Raw genomic sequence first — 17,146 nt, 5'->3', positions numbered from 1 at the left:
CCTTTCAGGCTCTAGGTCGGTTCTGATGATGCATGTATTCCAACATCATGCTTTGACAATATTATTAATGAGTTTCATACCTGCTAGTTCCTTGGAGCCAGATTAACCACATAATCCTCTACTTAATCAAGCCATGGCTGACCTACATATCCGTCCTGTCCTGTGAGGGTACCTGAGCTATTTTGTAAGCACCCACAGATCACAGGAGCAAATCTATGAAAAGACAAAGCAAATGATGCAATCATGCAATGGTTAGGGTGAGGATTAAATTAAGTTAGTGTGTGTGCTTGTTAAACCGAGGACACACCAGATAATAATCAAATCAAATCAAATCAAAGAAACGGTGCCGACTGCCGACCTCATCGACACCCTCCTCCTCGTAGGTGCAATCTTCAGTTGCAATCCTAACTGCTCTACCTTTCCTAACTAATAAAAAACTAAAATTTCTTGCTTTTGAACCTTTGAGGCATACGTACTTCCAGAATCTGAAGTAAACGATCGAATTTCGACGAAATCTAGAGCTGCGAGTGTTTGATCTGGAGAAGCACGATTTGTGTCTGATAGCATGAGCACAAGCCTACGTGTGTGATTGGTCCTTGCAGCCAAACAAACACAAGCATGCGAATCGTGCCTCTAGAACCCAAAACAGTGAGCCTAATTTTAGCCGGTCTCCTCCTGGCGATTTTGAAAAAAAAGAAAGGGAGAGCTTTTAGTCTCGTGTCAAAATCTCTCCTTTTTGTATATAAAAAATGCAATGGCCATCTAGAAAACAAACAAATCTGGAAGAGAAGAGCTGACCGACAAATGAGAAATTGAGAAGCTAATAAACTCGAGGAAGAAAACGCCGGCTATATATACGGAGGAATCCCTTGGCATCCACCCGACGACGCGCCGGCCGGAGAGGAGACAACCACCCGACGACCATGGCAGCCGCCGCCGCGGCATACTGGCTCGCCGAGCACCCGGCAATCGTCTCCTTCCGGTGGAGCCCCACGGGGCTGTGGTTCTCCACCTGGGCCTTCCTGCTCGGCTTCCTCGCATCCTACGTCGCGCTCTGCCTCGCCCTCGATGCCATCCTCGCCGCCGCGCTGCGCCGCCGGAGGCCGCTCACGCTGGGGCCCGTGCCGGCCGCGCACGCGCTCCTGATGGCGGCGGTCTCCGCGGTCATCTTCGCCGGCACGCTGCTCTCCGCGCTCGCCGAGATACGGGACACGCGGTGGTCGTGGCGCGGCCGCAGCCGCACCACGCCCTTCCGGTGGCTTCTTTGCTTCCCGCCGGGGACGCGCTCCTCCGGCCGCGTCTTCTTCTGGTCGTATGCCTACTACCTCTCCCGCTACCTCCACGCTGCGCGGGGGCTCTTCGCCGTGCTGCAGCGGCGCCGGGGCGCCGCGGCGAGGGTGTTCGCGCACGCGGCCTCCATCGCCATGGCGTTCCTCTGGCTCGAGTTCTCGCAGTCGTTCCAGGTGCTCGCCATCCTCGCCTCCACGCTCGCGCACGCCGTCGCCTTCGGCTTCCGCTTCTGGGTCGGCGCCGGCCTCCCCGCCGCGCGCGCCGCCCGGGGCGCCCCCGTCGCCCTCGCCTGCCAGTGCGCGCTGCTCGGGTGCAACCTCCTCTGCCACGTCGGCGTCGTGTGGATGCACTTCGGCGGCGTCGCCGGCGGCGGCTGCAGCGGCATCGGCGCCTGGGTCTTCAACACCCTCCTCAACGCCGCGCTGCTCTGGGTCTTCTTGCATTGCTACGGCAAGCGCGGCGTCTGCGACGACGACGGCGGAACCACCGCCGCCCGCAAGGACCTATGACGGCCGCGCGCCACCATCTTGTAACATGTTCCTTCCTTCCTTCCCTCCTTTCTTGATTGTACATAGGTGTGGCGTCCAAACGGGGAAGAGATTAACGTAATACGAAAGGAGATAATCAACAGCAAGAGGGGATTGGTGTAGGAGCAATTCGATGATCCAATCCCTGCCTGTTTAGCTTTAGTATGTTGTAATTGTGTTCATGTCGATAAAAAAAAAACAAGTTTTGCAAATCTTGTTGCTTCTGTGTCATGATATGAGGCGATTTCTCCACCTGCACGCGTTTGTGGTTGTGAAAAACCTGGTCTTTATGGGCAACTCAACTGCTAGGACAATTTCAGTTTGATCCGGCGTATGATAGACAAGCTGATTAAAATATTCCAGTCCAGCGATTTTGTTGATATATAATACCGATGAACAAACTTGAATTGACTTATCCGTGTCATGATCCGGCAAAATCTGTACATTGGTATACATTCATCTTTCTGAACAACTCCTGAATTTCTAAGCAAGACACCTGCCTTGTCTTGATCAGTTACAGGTGAAGGCAGAACAGAAAAGGATGTATCGATCTCTTCTTCAATCTCATCTTTTTCGCCGGGTTTCTTCAATCTCATCCCCCAAGGTTGATATTCCAACTGATGCTCTTGCTACAGGGTGAAGAATTCATCTAAACGTTGAGCTACATGACAACTCTCTCAGGGATAAACAGAAAGGAAAAATAAACATTAACAGAGTTGAGGTGAGGAATCTGTGCCTGCCTCGGTTTCAGTCTAATCAAATTAAGCTCCAGTGACCAAGGATCCTGCCAAGCTTTTCACCTGCATCAACTACTCAATAGAGTCACATGACATGCATGCTGCCACTAGAATTTAGAACTAGTGCCACACTGCACTCCTGCTAATCAATGAGATAACGAATCCATCCAGGAGCAATTCACTGCTCGCTTTGTCGCGTGGCATTTGCACAAGGGAGAGCGTGGCGTGGCAACCGATGAGCATATATGTGGGCTACAAGCAGGGCAGCATGTTTACATGTGTGGCTCAGCAGAGGGGAGCAGATCATCAGGTTGCAGCCTCTGCACTCTGCAGCGCACAAAACGGGAGCCATCCATCATCAAATGCAGGCTAGGTTGCAATGCAACTCCATGTCCTGCAACCTGTTCATCTGCTTGGCATCTGCCTCCCTGAGCACTGTAGGAACTGGGGCTCGATCACTCCCCAACTGTTGCTTCATTGATTAAAAACCATGAGTGAGCTGCAGCAACCAGATGAGCAAGGTGTCTTAATCGCTACTATGTTAGTATGCTTGCATTATTGGTTGGTTCTTGGTTGCATTCCAATTCTTTGATCTCCTCCTGTCAGTTTCAGTTTGTGGGGACTTTAGTACTACTCCTACCTCACAGTATTGTATGGTGATTTCGCAAGCAGCAGTACCATTGGAGTAATACTGCTTTACATATGCATCTTGATTCAAGAACAGTAGCTAGTTGTCGCTAGTACTTCTCTAATTCCCTCTCTAGCTAGTTGTTCATCGGGCCCGGCCGGCGTTTCTGTTCCAGGTCCCCACCTATGACCTATCTAGCCTAGAGTGCAAATCTTTTGCGCTTTTGCGCGTTCGAAAAAAAATTCAAGAACAGTAGCAAATTAAGTGGCTGCTTGTTTGGACATTAGGACCTTCGTTTTTTGTTAGTGGGTGTTTCTGTTGAGACCAACCTGTCTGTCTACCTGTCGTTGCCGGCACGCGGCAACGGCGACGGAACTGGGACGAGGCCAAGTGTGGATGGCTGTCCGGCTGGTCGCAGCTCACACGCCGGCGATGTCGGTTGACCACACATCAAATTGCACTACGTATCTGTGGTGGTAACTGCAGCCGCAGGCGTGCACAACGTGTGATAATATTCAGATTGCAGCCTGATCAGAAAATGGGGATTTGCAGCAATGGATTATGGATGGAGTGTAAAGAATGTTACTGCCTACAAAATTCTGTAGGTGAGTTATACATATACATCATGCATGTATGCCTAGGTATTTGATTGAGAGTGTGAGAAGTACAGTACGTATATTTATACGTAGCTGCCAGAGCCAGGTAGGTATACTCGTATTTTTTTTTTCTGTAGAAAAATTGATGCTGCTAGTAGCCGAGCAGCGTTGGCGGGAGCGCGAGCAGCGGCTGGAGCGCGCTGGGCGCGAACTTCCTGGCGAAGAGGAAGCACACCTCCGACGGCTGGCCGTTGTACAGGCACCTCTGCTCCGCCGCCACCTTCCTGAAGAACGCCTCGCCGACGTCGGCGCCGCCGAACGTCGCCGGGTGCGCGCCGCCGCGGGACCAGTCCACCCACGTCACGCTCCGGTTGGCGATCCGCCCGGCCGCCTCGATGGACAGCACCGTCGGAAGGTAGTGCTCGTCGATGTAGCACGGCGGCCGGCACAGCTCCCGGAACTTGGGGTAGTACCGCTCGTCGCTGACGACGAACACGGCGAGGTCGCGCCCCACCTCGAACCACTGCGCGCCCTTGCGCCACTGCTCCGGCGACACCTCCGGCGCCAGCCCCGGCCTGTAGCGGCCGCGCCCGTGCGGGCCCGGGTCGACGAAGGCGCCGACGAAGCTGTGGCGGGAGCTGGTGAGGTACCGGTACACCGCCGGGAAGCCGTGCAGCGGCACGCACGACTCGGAGACGAGCACGAAGCGCTCGTTGCCGCCGTCCAGCAGCGCGTTCGCCAGCAGCCGCCGCTCCGCGTCGAACATGTTCGTCTGCCCCCATTGCGCCACCTGCATCCTTTCCATTATCATTTTGTTTTTCGAATTGTTATTTCGAAGATGCTGCTGACGATTTGGATGAGAAAACGAGAGGGATCGATTCGATTTTGTTTCTAGTTGTAGCCTTCACACGTATTTGAATATTCATTATTTTGATCGTTATCAGTATATCACGGGAGACTTTGACGCCATGTCATTTTCAGGTTTGCATTCGTGGCACGCTGCACTTGCCATGCAGCCACGGGAGCTGAACATTCTTCATGATCCGGACACCAAATCAACCCAATATTTTTTTGAACAGAATCGATTAACAGGAGACAGTTCGAAATCGTCGGAACAGAATTGAGAAGGAAGAATTCCTCCCGAATTTCAAATGGGGAGTAATCAAATTTGACGTGAGAGTTGAGAAAGGATTAAAATTTACCTTGCTGGGCACCTGGCGGCGGTAGAAGACGGAGGCGGGCGGGAAATCCGGTTGGTATCCCGGCGTGGAGTGGACGTAGACGGAGAAGAGCTCCCGGCTGCTGCCGTTGAAGAACCTCTCCCAGAGCGGCGCCAATGGCAGCGGGCCGCGCGTCAGGAACATGAACGCCACCTTGGGCACCCGCCGGTACGGGTACCGGCGCACCCGCGGCTCCATCGACGCCGCCCAGAGCAGCTCCTCGTCGGACATGTTGTGCCACGCGCTCGCCGCCGCCGGCCGCGTCCACCGCTCCAGCGTCGCCGCCACGCGGAGGCCCTCCTCCTCCTCCTGCTGCTGCTTCGCGCACCGCTGCCGCGCCGCCGCCGAGAGGACGTCGGGCACGGTCAGCCTCGGCAGCCCGTAGTAAGAGGAGGAGGCGCCGCCGCCGCCGAGGAGGAGGAGGGCGGCGGCGAGGAAGGCGATGGCGAGCACGGCGAAGAGGAGTAGCGGCTTGAGGAGCCTGAGGGGGAGGGTTCTTGACTGCGCCCTCGCGTGGCTAGGGAAGCTGCTGTCCTTGCCATTGCCGTTTACTGTCACCACCATCGCTGCTCCTCCTCCTCCACCTTGCATGCTGCTGTCCACAAGAAATCCAACCAGAAAAAAGAAAAATATGAAAATTTTAGCATCGGAGTAAGTATTATTCTTTGGCTTATCTGTTAATCCAATCCAATCCAAAAAAAAAAAAGGAAGAATTTTTAAACGTATATGTCGATCGGAGGAGCGGTTACGTCCAAGCAAGAGCGGTTTCTGCCATCGGTGAAATCGAAGCAGAGCTTTTTTTTTTTAACCTTCCTTTTTGAAAGAAATCGGGAGCGCAATATACAGAGAGGCAAGCCAGCCAGCCGTAATTACGTGATGTATGGGCAACAATTTTTTTTTAATCTGTAGTACTTACTAGTAAAAAAACACGGAGAAGAGGAAGAACCACGAATCCAGATTCCTTCACCGGGAGAGAAGAAACGCATAAAGATGAGGCGAAACAGCGAAGCAAATCGGCATGAAAATGGAAAGAAACAAGAAGAATCAATACAATGAACGAAGCGGATATATAGAAACCAAGCAAAAGCAGAGCTGATGAGTGAACGACCTTTGATCACGAAGCAGCAGCAGCAGAGGAGACGAAGACGAAGACGAAGAAGAAATAGCAGCAGCAGATCGATCGATCGAGTTGTGATGAGGAGATGATCCTCCTCCGCTCTCGATCGAAACGCTGGAAAAAGATGGAAGAAGCAGAGGAAGGAGAAGGGGGTTTGGCTTTTCAGCACGGCCACGGCCATGGTTGAATTGTTGTTGCCTTCCCCCCCCCCCCCCCCCCCCTTCCGTTACTTTCATTTTTCAGCGTCCCCCTCACGACATTAGGAAATTCCACTACATTCCTTTTGGGTTATGCTTTTAGGGACTATTATAAATTTCGCTTTCTTTCCTTTTTGTTCTTCTTCTTCACGAGCGTCGCTTTCTTGGTGAGGTAGGGAAAAGTGTTTTTGGCTACAAATTTGGTTCTTGACCTGTATAATCATTCCATGTCAAGTCATTCAGGTTTAATGTGCATAAATTTTCTCAGAGTTTTTTACTTACCTTCCACGGTTAAGGTTAAGCAAATTTGGCTTATGTTTGGACAGCCATAGCCGTGACAACCTTCTATTCTAACAAACTAAGTCCTACATGTCGACGAGTCAAACAAGTATAGGTAGATTCCCTTAGAGCAGGTATACTAGTAGGCTATAGGTTAGCTGTAGAAAAATCCACATCAGCATAAGTCTAGCTGGAGGAAAGAGAAAAGGGTAGAAAGAGTTGGACCGGCTACCATACAAAAGTCAAGCGATAGCATAGAAAAAAAAGTTATCACCCACCTGAAAGTCAATACGAGCGATTATTCACCTGTTTTGTGGGGCCCATCATTTATTATGTGATCCCGTGTGCAACGCTTCAATCCCCACCACGGGTCGCCACCTTCGCGCCGCGGGAAGGGAATTCCCCATTGAGCGCGCGGGATCTTTTTGTGGAGTGTAAAATCTCTTTTATTCGCGCCAAAATCAAGTGCCCAACACAGCAAAAAAAATGCAATAAACAAATCATCCACCAAATCAGTCCCAGAAATCCCCAAATCAATCCCCACCAAAACCCTAGTTTTCATCGATCCTTCCGATGTCGCGTCACTCGAAGCGAGAAATTGCGCCGCCGTCGCTGCAGGCCATCCCATCCATGTCTGGACCCAGTGGTTGGTCGCATGTGCCTCCATCGTCATCGACGGCAAGCTCGTACTTGGTTTCTCCCAACGCCAATGCAAGGTGGTGCTGGTTCCTGTCCGCCGGGATGGTTTGCTGCAGTGCAGCAACAAGATCTTCTGCTCCGGGAGCTTGGTTGGCTACAAAGAATGGATATGGTACTGATGCTTGTCCTCCTCCAGCCGAGAAGGTGGATCTAACCTCTGATTTGCAAGAATGGTAATTATATGCTAAACTTTGTTTACGTCATTTTTGAGCTCCTGTATTTTTTTTGGTTTTGCTATGGCTAAATCCTGAAATAAAGATAAGTCATAGATTTTTTTTATATATATTTTTGTATATGTTGAATCGTCCAAAATGTGCACACTGAAAATTGCAATGGGTTGGATGGGTACATTCATTTAGCATACGACTACAGCAAAAAAAATTAGGACTAATTGTGTGGCATCGAGCTGTAGCAAATAATTTGATGCAGTGACCAATTGGGGCTAATGCAGCTAAAGAGCAACATTTATGTGTATATATCATCTATTGCAGGGGAATGAATGTTGGCCCTCACAATGGTTTCCTCAGTTATTTCAATCATCAACCGATTCCATGTCAAGTCATGCAGGGGAATAAGTGATTGATTGCTTGACATACTTAATTTGACTAAGTTCGTATCATATTTTAGCCAATTTATCTAAGATTTGGCTAACAAAAATAGAACCACTTCTTTAGTTAACATGAGCTATCATGTACATGTTGTGTGTGTTGGATAGTTTTTTTTCCAGAGTAACACAACATCATTTAGTCAGTAGCGTATGATGTTTTTTACTATCAAGTAGTAGTACAGATAATGCTCGACTATTTTTTTTTAACTGCACACCAAAGAGCTATGAGTTCACAAAGCTCTTCTTCTGATTCGCCCAAAGGAGGAAAAGAAAGTGTCACAAACATGTCACATAGCTAAGTGTGTCAACCGCTACTTTTAGCTCACAATCCAAAACGATATATAGTCGTAAAAGAAAAGAAAATAAAATAAAATAAAAGAGAAATTGAATTGTATGTAAATGAACGGGAGCTGGGGGTGGTATCGGCAAGAATACTATGCTTTCACTTTCAGTTATCAGTTTCTGTTTGGTGGGCCCCACCAACCGTAGACTATACTACTCCCTCTGTCCAAAAAAAATCAATTCTTCGGTTACTGTGTCTAGTGTTTGACCATCCGTCTTATTTGAAAATTTTTAGGAAATTAGAAAAAAAATTAGTCACACGTAAAGTACTATTCATGATTTATCATCTAATAAAAACAAAAATATCAATCTAAAAAAAATTTGAATAAAACAAAGAGTCAAAAGATTATAGGTAAAAAATGAAAAATTAGCTTATTTTGGGACGGAGGGAGTAAAATAGATTACACGGTCACTGGAGGGAGATAGAGACCGAGCGATGACTCATAATCTCTTAATCTCTTCCGCTGTGATAGAAAACTTATTATTATTATTTTTATAGCCATTTAATTATATTTTAATGAATTAAGTAATGTAAAATTAAAAATTAATCTAAAAAGATAAAGATGATAAACTTATACATATACGCACAAACAATCGATGAGAAAACTAAAAAAATATGGGTCAAACAACACAACCTTTCATCTACTGGGAGATATCAAGAACTTTGTACATCTTAAGGGAGATGTTAGATTATATTAAATCAGGAATCTGGAGATAATAAACTACACATCAAGAATAATTACAAGGCGCAAGGGAATCAAGGTTAAGAAAATGAGAATATTGTTTTGGAGAAAACAAAAAGGCAGCCAAAAAAGGGGGAATGAAGCTGAAAAAGGAGAATTTGCCGTGTCTATTGTTCAGATATAGTTCTGAAGAATTAATTGGTACTCCAAAGGTCTGAAGAGTTGAGACGAACGGTGTTGTAGGAAGAACGTACAGAGAAAAATAGTGGCATGCCAAAAAATTCCAGTTTTGTATAACTAGCCGCACGTGTTAATTAACTACTATAATCATTGATTGGCCGTGCTCAGGTACTCAACATATGGTTGTTATTCAGACAAAGCTAACAGTAGACAATTGTCATTTAGTACGGTTCGTAGGATGTCAGAAAACAATACCGAGATGAAGAAATTGCATATATATATATATATATATATCGGTATATGACGAATTGACGATGATTCTAATGCATGTAGGAAACTAAAGTCTGCTTCCATTTTCATGTCATGACCCTACGCAACGGTGGTAATGGGTCAAGGTTTATGAGTTCTTTTATAAATCTATTTAGTCCTTATATAATCTTTAGCTAAACAAAATTTGTTAAATTTGAACTCATATTTTTTAGACCTAGTTCTTAAATTTTGTATATCAAAATGAAGAGCTACTTACCGCTCCTAATTATAAGTAAGAGCACGTATACAAGACGAGTGTAGAATAGCAAGATACACAGTGCATGAGGATTCAATTTGGAAACTATGCATTAGTTATGGTAGCATATTCAAAAGCAGCCTACATATGGACCGGTTAGAGCATCTTGAAAAGTGTCCCAAAGAGGTTTCAATTTTAAGAATTAAGCCAAAAATCATCCTATGAGTATGTTTTATAGGTTCCGATGCTCTTTTTATGTACATGGCAGGTATCAGGGACAGATCTACCGCAAGAGGCTAGGGGGACTTTAGCTTCTCTACTCGACATACGTCGTTGAAGATATAGCAATAAATTTTTTAGTATTACTGAAAAGAAGAAAGAACCGAAAAGAGTTCTCTTTTATTCAGCCCTTTTAATAATTTTTTTTTAGATCGTATGTAGAATGATGAGATAAGGCAAGCAAGCATAGGTAGCCAGCCATCAAAGGGCAAAGTGAGGCATTGTTGGTCGGTAAGAGCGAGGCCCATGTGGGCGGCTGCCTCATCACTTGCTATGCATCGGTGTCTCCAAGGCCAAGGGGAGATCTCTGAGAAGATGGGGATGGGGATGGGGATGGAGATGGGTTGCCGTGCCGTGCCGTGCGTGGATGGAAGATGGCCATGGCCGTACCTAGCAGGTTGCCGGCCACCATTGACCGGCCGCCTCCACTCCACGTGTCAGCCGCCATCTCCTCCTCTCCCGCCACCTCTCCTCCCCCTTCTCTACTTCTAGAATGGAACCCCACCACGCACGCGCTTCCATTGCATTGCATTGCATTGCATATATCTCCTCTCCTCCTCCTCTGCTCCTCCTCCCACTGCATTTCTTCTTGACTGACTCCTGCTTCTGCCGCCTCTACTACAACCAACCAATCAAAATCAATGGACCTGCACCACGCCGGACGCTCGGCCCCGCCGCACGAGGCGGCGCTCAGGGCGGTGCAGAAGCCGCCGTCCAAGCCTTGGCGCGGGGCTCCGTCGTCAGGGCCGCCGCCGCCGCCCAAGGTGTACCGCGTCGAGCCGAGGGAGTTCAGGGAGCTCGTCCAGAGGCTCACCGGCGCCCCGGCGCCCCCGCCGCCCCGGCAGGCCCAGTCCGTGTCCGTCGCGCCGATGCAGCCACTGCCCTTGCGCCCCGGTGCCGAGGAGGCGCAGCTCTACGCGCCGTGGTGCGGCTTCCCCATGCCCATGGCCGAGCCGCTCGACGCCGCCCATGGCGCCCTCATATGAGAAGACGCCCTAGGCCCTAGCCATGTCGCCGGCGCAAGGAAAAATCAATCCTTTTTTCCTTCAGAAATTCAGTTTAGTTTGATTAGTTGGGAATGATACAGCCAGAAGTACATACATATATTACTAGTTTCTGCTCTCTCTCTCTCTCTCTCTGTAAGTGTAATAATAACTCTTGTAAAGGAAGAAGACTGATATTAGAGTTCAAATCAACGAACACGTGCTTGTGATGAACAAACAGATACCATATTATATTCCTCTGTAACAACCAATGAACAGGAGGGAATGTTCATCGTGTCTTGTTTTTGCTTATCTTCACCCAACAGTCCAATTCAATAATGTATCTGCTGCATGGTTCACATCGTTTCTTGCGCGTGCTGATTGCAAGATGGGAAGGGGATGAACAATACAATTTCATGGCGTACGCTGCGCTCTCTCTGAAGCCGAAGCTAGTTAACTGAAAAAAGTATTACTCATGGGCGATTGCCAAACGAACGACAGTAAAGTTTTTATTTACTATAGTTAACTAAAAACTGAGTCTGGAAAATATAATTTAATAAAAAAAACCCTAAAATCAACCCTATATTTTAGATGAAAATTTAGATTTTAACTTATAAATACAGACAGAAGATTGGGACGTGAGGAGCAAGGAAGGATGACGCTGGAGGAGTCAAATATGTTGGCCGGCCGTTGCATTGGTTGTTGATCCCTTGGTTGAATTCTGAATTCAACGCAACTCTGTGACTGTTTCTTGTTTTCTGACCAACCAAACGCGTGGTCAAAGTTCGTTGTTGGTCCATGTCAGATTATACGACAGTAGAAAGCTGTTGGTTCGTTCATTCTCTTCGTTTAATAGTAGCAGCCTAAACCTAAACTGGGTCGGCGTGCCATGACCGTCAGGTCCTCGCCGTTCCTACGCTTCAAATCACGCGTCTCAATTTTCCTTCCAATGCAGTTAGACGTGTCACTTCTGACGTCGTATGGGCTCTCTTCTTTCCCTTCTATTTCGGTTTATAAATTAAAATTTTAATTTTAAAGCTGATTTTACCATTATTTTAATTATAGTTTTCTCTTACCATATTTATCTTTGTTTTTATGTGCACTTTTCAAACTATTAAACAACAGGTTATTTCAAAATTCTACAGAAAGTTGCTTTAAAAATATTTGATCTATTTAAGTTTAGAATAATAAATACTGAATTAATTATATGCTAAGAACACACGGAGCCACTAGAGAATGCGTTTTATTTTTTTAGAAAAATTCTAGAAAGTTGATCTAAAAATCATAATAATCTATTTTCAAATTTAAAACAATCAATAGTCAAATAATTATAACTCTTGCTTTGTGCAGGTTGTTAAACCCTAAAATCGCTTTTTTTATCGCCATACGGGATGTAGCTCAAATGATAGAGCGTTCGCTTTGCATGCGAGAGGCACGGGGTTCGATCCCCCGCATCTCCAATTTTTTTTTTATTTTTAACTCTATTAGGAGTTTAGGACTAAAAACTTTTTTTAAGGTTTCTCTCTTTTTTTTTTGATACACCTAGTGTATAATTAATTGAGTATTTGGCACTTGAGAAGAGAAAACGAAACTCCACGTTACCACTTCCTCCGTCCACAGCACAATTTTGTAGAGCCAGACATGGTTATTAAAGAGTTGTAAAAATTAAATTTGAAAATGTTATAGTTCTTTTTTGAAGACATGCAAGGGTCTTTTGGGATGAAAACTAGGCCTGAACAAAAAGGTCAAACCCCATGGCTCGAATCAATTTGATGAGTACAAGCTAAACTATGATTCAAACTACTTAGCATATTGCACGTGTTACAAAATGCTTTTATTAAAAAGAGTAACGCTAACATGTTATTACAATTATTATTATTATTATATTATCTCTTAACTATTGTATATTTTTTACTGGCGTATGTTGATATTAGTTTCACGGTGTTTTTTCTTCACATAAAAATTAGAGTCAGTGAGAGTGATCGACGTGTGGGCTTCCCAGTCATTTTTCATTAATAAAACAGGGAGTTGGTAGCATATTCAACACATATCACCAGCACTCTCGTTTTCAGGGAGTGAGTAACTTTCTCCATTTCGTATTGCAAGTTATTTTACATTTATCTTAAGTCAAATATGTAACTTTATTATATATTTATCTTGTATTAAAAATATTGCTATATTTTTTATAAACTTGAGAATGCGCTTGACTTATACATAATCCAAAGTGACTTCTAATATGAAACAAAGAAGTTATTTATAAGTTAGTATTTATTGAATATTAATATATGCTATGGTAAATTTAAGTATAAATGCAATTTAAATGACACTTAGCTGGTTAACGAGCAGTAGTAATGCTAAAGCTGTTGATTTCAGTGTTGGACATTGGTGTCAAGTTCTCCGCTGAGAAGGAGCATCATCAAAACATTTGAATTACTGGCGTACCACTGTCTACTATCCACTCTATAATAGACACGAGGAAGCCAAGAACCAAGAAGAAGGAAAAGGAAGAAGAGATGGCGCCATGGAGAAGAAAAAGAAAGGGAGAGTCTGACATGTCAGAGCGGCGGAGACGCGCGTCGACCTCCCATTGCTCTTGCACCCTGCACTGTCAGTAATTGCAGGTTGCAGGAGGCACAGAGAGAAGAGAAGCTCTTCTTCTTCTTGGATTGCTCCGCCTCCGCCTTTCCCTTCCCTTCTCTAGTTCTCTTCTCATCCACAGCAATGGACGTCATGTCGCTGCCCGACCTCCTCGAGCAGCATCTCGGCGATGGTGCTGCTGCTAGCTACCCTATCCTACCCTACTTTTCCTCCCTTAATCCGCCTCGCTTTCATCCATAATAATTAATTCATTTGCATGCATGCATCCGCGGATAAGGACAGCTGGCCGCCGGAAGCCTGCCTCCTCCTCGCCGCCCACGACGGCAACCTCCGCCGCATCAAGGGTGCGTACTACTCACTACGCTTCTCTTCTCTTCTCTTCTCTCCTCGCCGCCGCGCCCTTGTACACTTGTGCGCTACATGCGGGAAAAAAATGTTTTTTTTTCCCTTCTAATTTGTTTTGGCTGCCCCGCGCGTCTCGCTGATCCGTTCCTGCCGATTCGGCTTCTTGATTCGGAAAACATCGATCTTTGCTTTGATTCCGCGCTCATGGAACGAATACTCCGGATTTCTCCTGTGCCTTTGTTCGGAATTGTTCCCCCACTCACCGGTTTGCTTTCTTGGCTGCAGAGGTCGCCGCGACGCTGGACGACGACGGGGTGGGGATCGCGGCCGCCGTGGCGAGCACGACCTTCCACGGCATGAACGCGCTGCACGCCGCCCACGAGCTGCCCGTCTACCGCTACTTGCTCGACGTGGCCAACATGGACGTCAACAAAGCGGACGATACTCCAGGCAAACCCCTTCGATCGATCCTCTGCTCCTTCCTTTCCTTGTCCTCTTCGTCTTCGCGGTGGACTGCTTCTGCTGAACGTGTGACTCATCGTTGTTTGGTTTCGTCGCCACGTTAGGTAGGAAGACGCCCCTGGAGCGTGCCGTGGCCGGTGGGGACTTGCCGCTGTGAGGTATCTTATTGATCATGGTGCTGATATCCATCACGAGAGTGGAGGAATTCAAGGAAACATCACTGCTCTTCATTCAGCTGCAAAGAAAGGTACTAGTACTATATAACAGAGGGAGAACAATGCTCATATTAATTGCTAGTTTTTTTTTTTCGTTTTACTACTCGGTACACTGTGTGTCATTCAGAATACTGCTTCAACCCAAAGCTGTTCAGTGAAATATCATTTGTCCTTGGATTTAGTAGTATTAGGCCAATGCCTTATCTTCTTCTAGTCCCCTGTTAAGATACATCAGTAGTCTGTCATGATGAGAAGACTTAAAAAAAATTAATGTGCAAAGAAATGCAGGCAATAGTATTAGCATCTACCAAATGCACAACTAAAAAGGCCTATGCAACTGTCATTCTTTGCTATTTGTCCTTCTGGTGTTGCTATAAGTGATATTAACCTTGATACTATGCACTTTTTATGTTCATGTCTATGCCTACTAATAAATCCTAATGAAATGTTAAATATATCTGTCACATAGAATTCCCTCTACTTCTTGCATCTTGGCATTACTGCTGGACTGTTTCTACACATTGACTTTATTTATCAACTTGTGAATCTTCTAGTTCTGCCAGGATTATTTTAGATAATGGATTAAACCGGCTTCTGTGTCAAAGTTGCATTTTTTTCTTTGTTCTAGTCATTGAAGCTTGTTCCTGCAAGAATGAACTGCTCTTTCGTGCGTTATTCAGGACTAGTTTGTTTTTTTTTGTGCATTCTTCGGTTAAACAGTTAATTGTCAAATTGCCTTTTGATCTGGCTGCTCAAACGCCTCTGAGATTATTTTTCTCATACATCGTCATTACCTTCGTTTTTTCATGTGATTGTTCAGGGAGGACTGAAATATTGAAATTGCTGCTTTCTAGAGGAGCTCATGTTGATGGCAAATCAGATCGTGGGACACCCCTGCATTTTGCTGCTGGCAAGGGATATGAAAGTAGTGTGAAAGTTTTGTTGGAGCACCATGCAGATGTACGATGCTTATACAGTTATATTCTTATGTGTTAATTCTCAACAGTACCAATGGGGCCTTATGTTTTCTCCCACTGTTCCATCTTGTACTCTAAGGTTCTGATGCTTATTAATGTGTGGGCACTGTGCTAGCCCATGTCCTGGTGAGCCGTGATCCACACATCAACAGCTACTGAATAATCACTAGGAACAAAGGAAGGAACACACACAACATTCCTAAACTATCTCTTTCTCTAGGAACTTTTATGTATGATAGTATGGCTGTGCGCATTATTTTTAGATGCAGAGGCTGGTTTAATCCATTTTCAAAAAAAAGAACGTATGATCATTAGTTTCCTTTTTTGTTTTTCCAGCCCAACAAGGCTGTGCCTTCTCAAGCAACACCTCTAGCTGCGGCGTTATTCGCTACTTCCTTACCTTGTGTGAAGCTATTGATCCAGGTACAAAATTCTCTCTTTTTGACCACTGCAACAGGAAATGCTAATTGACTGATTATATCAGACTATTTATGCTATAATCATCTATTTATATGAAGGAAATATAACCATTTTATCTTTTACATAATCGTTTTTAGGCTGGAGCTGATGTAAATGCTACAAATAACCCCCTGGCGTTAGCTGCAGAGAGTGGCTTAACCGAAGCTATAAAGTTGTTGTTGGAGGCTGGAGCAAACCCAAATTGTCCTGACGTGGTGAGCCTTCGATCTGTTGTCTTTGCTGGCTTCGCATGGGCGACAAAGAAAAGGCTTTGGATGATGTAAAGAGATGCAGAAAGCATCACCCAAATTGGTCTGAAGCCTACCATCGGCTAGGAGAAGCTCGAGTGCTTTTGAAGGTGCAAAATAAAGTTTCCAATGCATCGTTCCACTTCCGTTGCTAATTAACTGCCATCTCATTTGGCTGATCATGTGCTTAATTTGTCTTCCATTTAGGACTACGAGAAAGCTTGTGGGTCGTTCGCTCGTGGTTTGGAGTTGGACCCTGAAAACGATGAGATGTATAATTTGTTCTGGTAAGAGATTCTCACTTTTACTCTACTGCTATTTATACATCGATCGAGCTGAACTTCGATATCATTGTGTTGGATGTTCTAATGGAGTGTTTTGTGTTCCCAGGGAGGCGTTGGACCTGAAGAAGTAATGCCTTGTCTGCAAGTCAGTGACAGAGAGACCCAAAGCCCTTTTTTGCTCTGCTGCAATTTTGTGTATATACTACAGTACTAGCACTTGCATTAGGCTTGAAGTCATCGTCATGGTGGGAGAATGGAGAACAACGGCTGTTCGGAAGAACTAGAAAGCATATGTTAATGGCAACTTTTCACATCTACTGTAGTTTTCGACAAGATTCTTACACACATGACATGACACATTCAGTCCAGCTTGCGTGCGATGCGCGGTGAATTGATGACTTCTAGTTGCTCCAGATGGAGGAGAAATGTTGTTGGAATGATGAATGAACTAATTAATTCCTCCTTTGAGATAATTGTTGAGCAATTTGGTGCACCTGTTGTTATGTTGCGTACTGTTAGTGTTGGTGTTCCTAGCTAAGCCAGCCTCAAATTCTTCCGGTACAAATGTTTTAAGAACAAAATTCACCACTGATATCTCTGAAAATGAGCCATGCTTGAATAGTTGCCGTGAGCGTTGAAATGTTTGATGACAACAGCCGGCTACTGCGGAGAAAACCGTTCGCGTTTAC

The 17,146-nt window shown here is 45.7% G+C and overlaps 4 protein-coding genes across 8 annotated transcripts; 3 read left to right on the top strand and 1 right to left on the bottom strand.

Moving 5' to 3' along the window:
- Positions 1 to 582: 582 nt before the first annotated feature.
- Positions 583 to 4,835, top strand: LOC102703923 (elongation of fatty acids protein 3-like). Of its 2 annotated transcripts, none has more exons than XM_040529722.1 (2): positions 583 to 2,538; positions 4,760 to 4,835. In XM_040529722.1, the coding sequence occupies exon 1, from the start codon at positions 924 to 926 to the stop codon at positions 1,797 to 1,799; it is 876 nt and encodes a 291-aa protein (XP_040385656.1). In that variant the 5' UTR covers positions 583 to 923; the 3' UTR covers positions 1,800 to 2,538; positions 4,760 to 4,835. The 2 variants fall into 2 exon arrangements, with proteins under 2 accessions (XP_040385656.1, XP_040385655.1); XM_040529721.1 differs by lacking the exon at positions 4,760 to 4,835 and adding an exon at positions 2,726 to 3,248.
- On the bottom strand, positions 3,719 to 6,297 carry LOC102712215 (glycosyltransferase BC10-like). 4 transcript variants are annotated; one of them, XM_040529719.1, is made up of 4 exons: positions 6,107 to 6,297; positions 5,915 to 5,959; positions 4,981 to 5,593; positions 3,719 to 4,568 (listed from the first exon to the last, which is right to left on the bottom strand). In XM_040529719.1, exons 3-4 carry the CDS (start codon positions 5,587 to 5,589, stop codon positions 3,930 to 3,932), a joined length of 1,248 nt encoding a protein of 415 aa, XP_040385653.1. In that variant the 5' UTR covers positions 5,590 to 5,593; positions 5,915 to 5,959; positions 6,107 to 6,297; the 3' UTR covers positions 3,719 to 3,929. The 4 variants fall into 4 exon arrangements, with proteins under 4 accessions (XP_040385653.1, XP_040385651.1, XP_040385652.1 ...); XM_040529717.1 differs by having other exon boundaries at positions 4,981 to 5,590; positions 5,915 to 6,297; XM_040529718.1 differs by lacking the exon at positions 5,915 to 5,959.
- Positions 6,298 to 10,445: 4,148 nt separating this feature from the next.
- LOC102711933 (neural Wiskott-Aldrich syndrome protein-like) lies at positions 10,446 to 11,107 on the top strand. The gene has a single exon (XM_006664174.3). It carries the CDS (start codon positions 10,528 to 10,530, stop codon positions 10,870 to 10,872), a length of 345 nt encoding a protein of 114 aa, XP_006664237.1. The 5' UTR covers positions 10,446 to 10,527; the 3' UTR covers positions 10,873 to 11,107.
- Positions 11,108 to 13,578: 2,471 nt separating this feature from the next.
- LOC102711660 (ankyrin repeat and SOCS box protein 3-like) lies at positions 13,579 to 16,995 on the top strand. Its single transcript, XM_015843046.1, is given in 11 exon segments — positions 13,579 to 13,639; positions 13,745 to 13,811; positions 14,098 to 14,262; positions 14,379 to 14,423; positions 14,426 to 14,521; positions 15,310 to 15,449; positions 15,803 to 15,889; positions 16,024 to 16,161; positions 16,164 to 16,283; positions 16,381 to 16,460; positions 16,564 to 16,995. Coding segments are annotated over 11 exon segments (966 nt in total). The 5' UTR covers positions 13,579 to 13,636; the 3' UTR covers positions 16,589 to 16,995.
- The last annotated feature ends 151 nt before the right edge of the window (positions 16,996 to 17,146 follow it).

Source organism: Oryza brachyantha, chromosome 12 (genome assembly GCF_000231095.2).
Source record: "Oryza brachyantha chromosome 12, ObraRS2, whole genome shotgun sequence".
NCBI classification, from domain to species: domain Eukaryota; kingdom Viridiplantae; phylum Streptophyta; class Magnoliopsida; order Poales; family Poaceae; genus Oryza; species Oryza brachyantha.
This window is presented reverse-complemented; position numbering and strand designations above follow the sequence as displayed.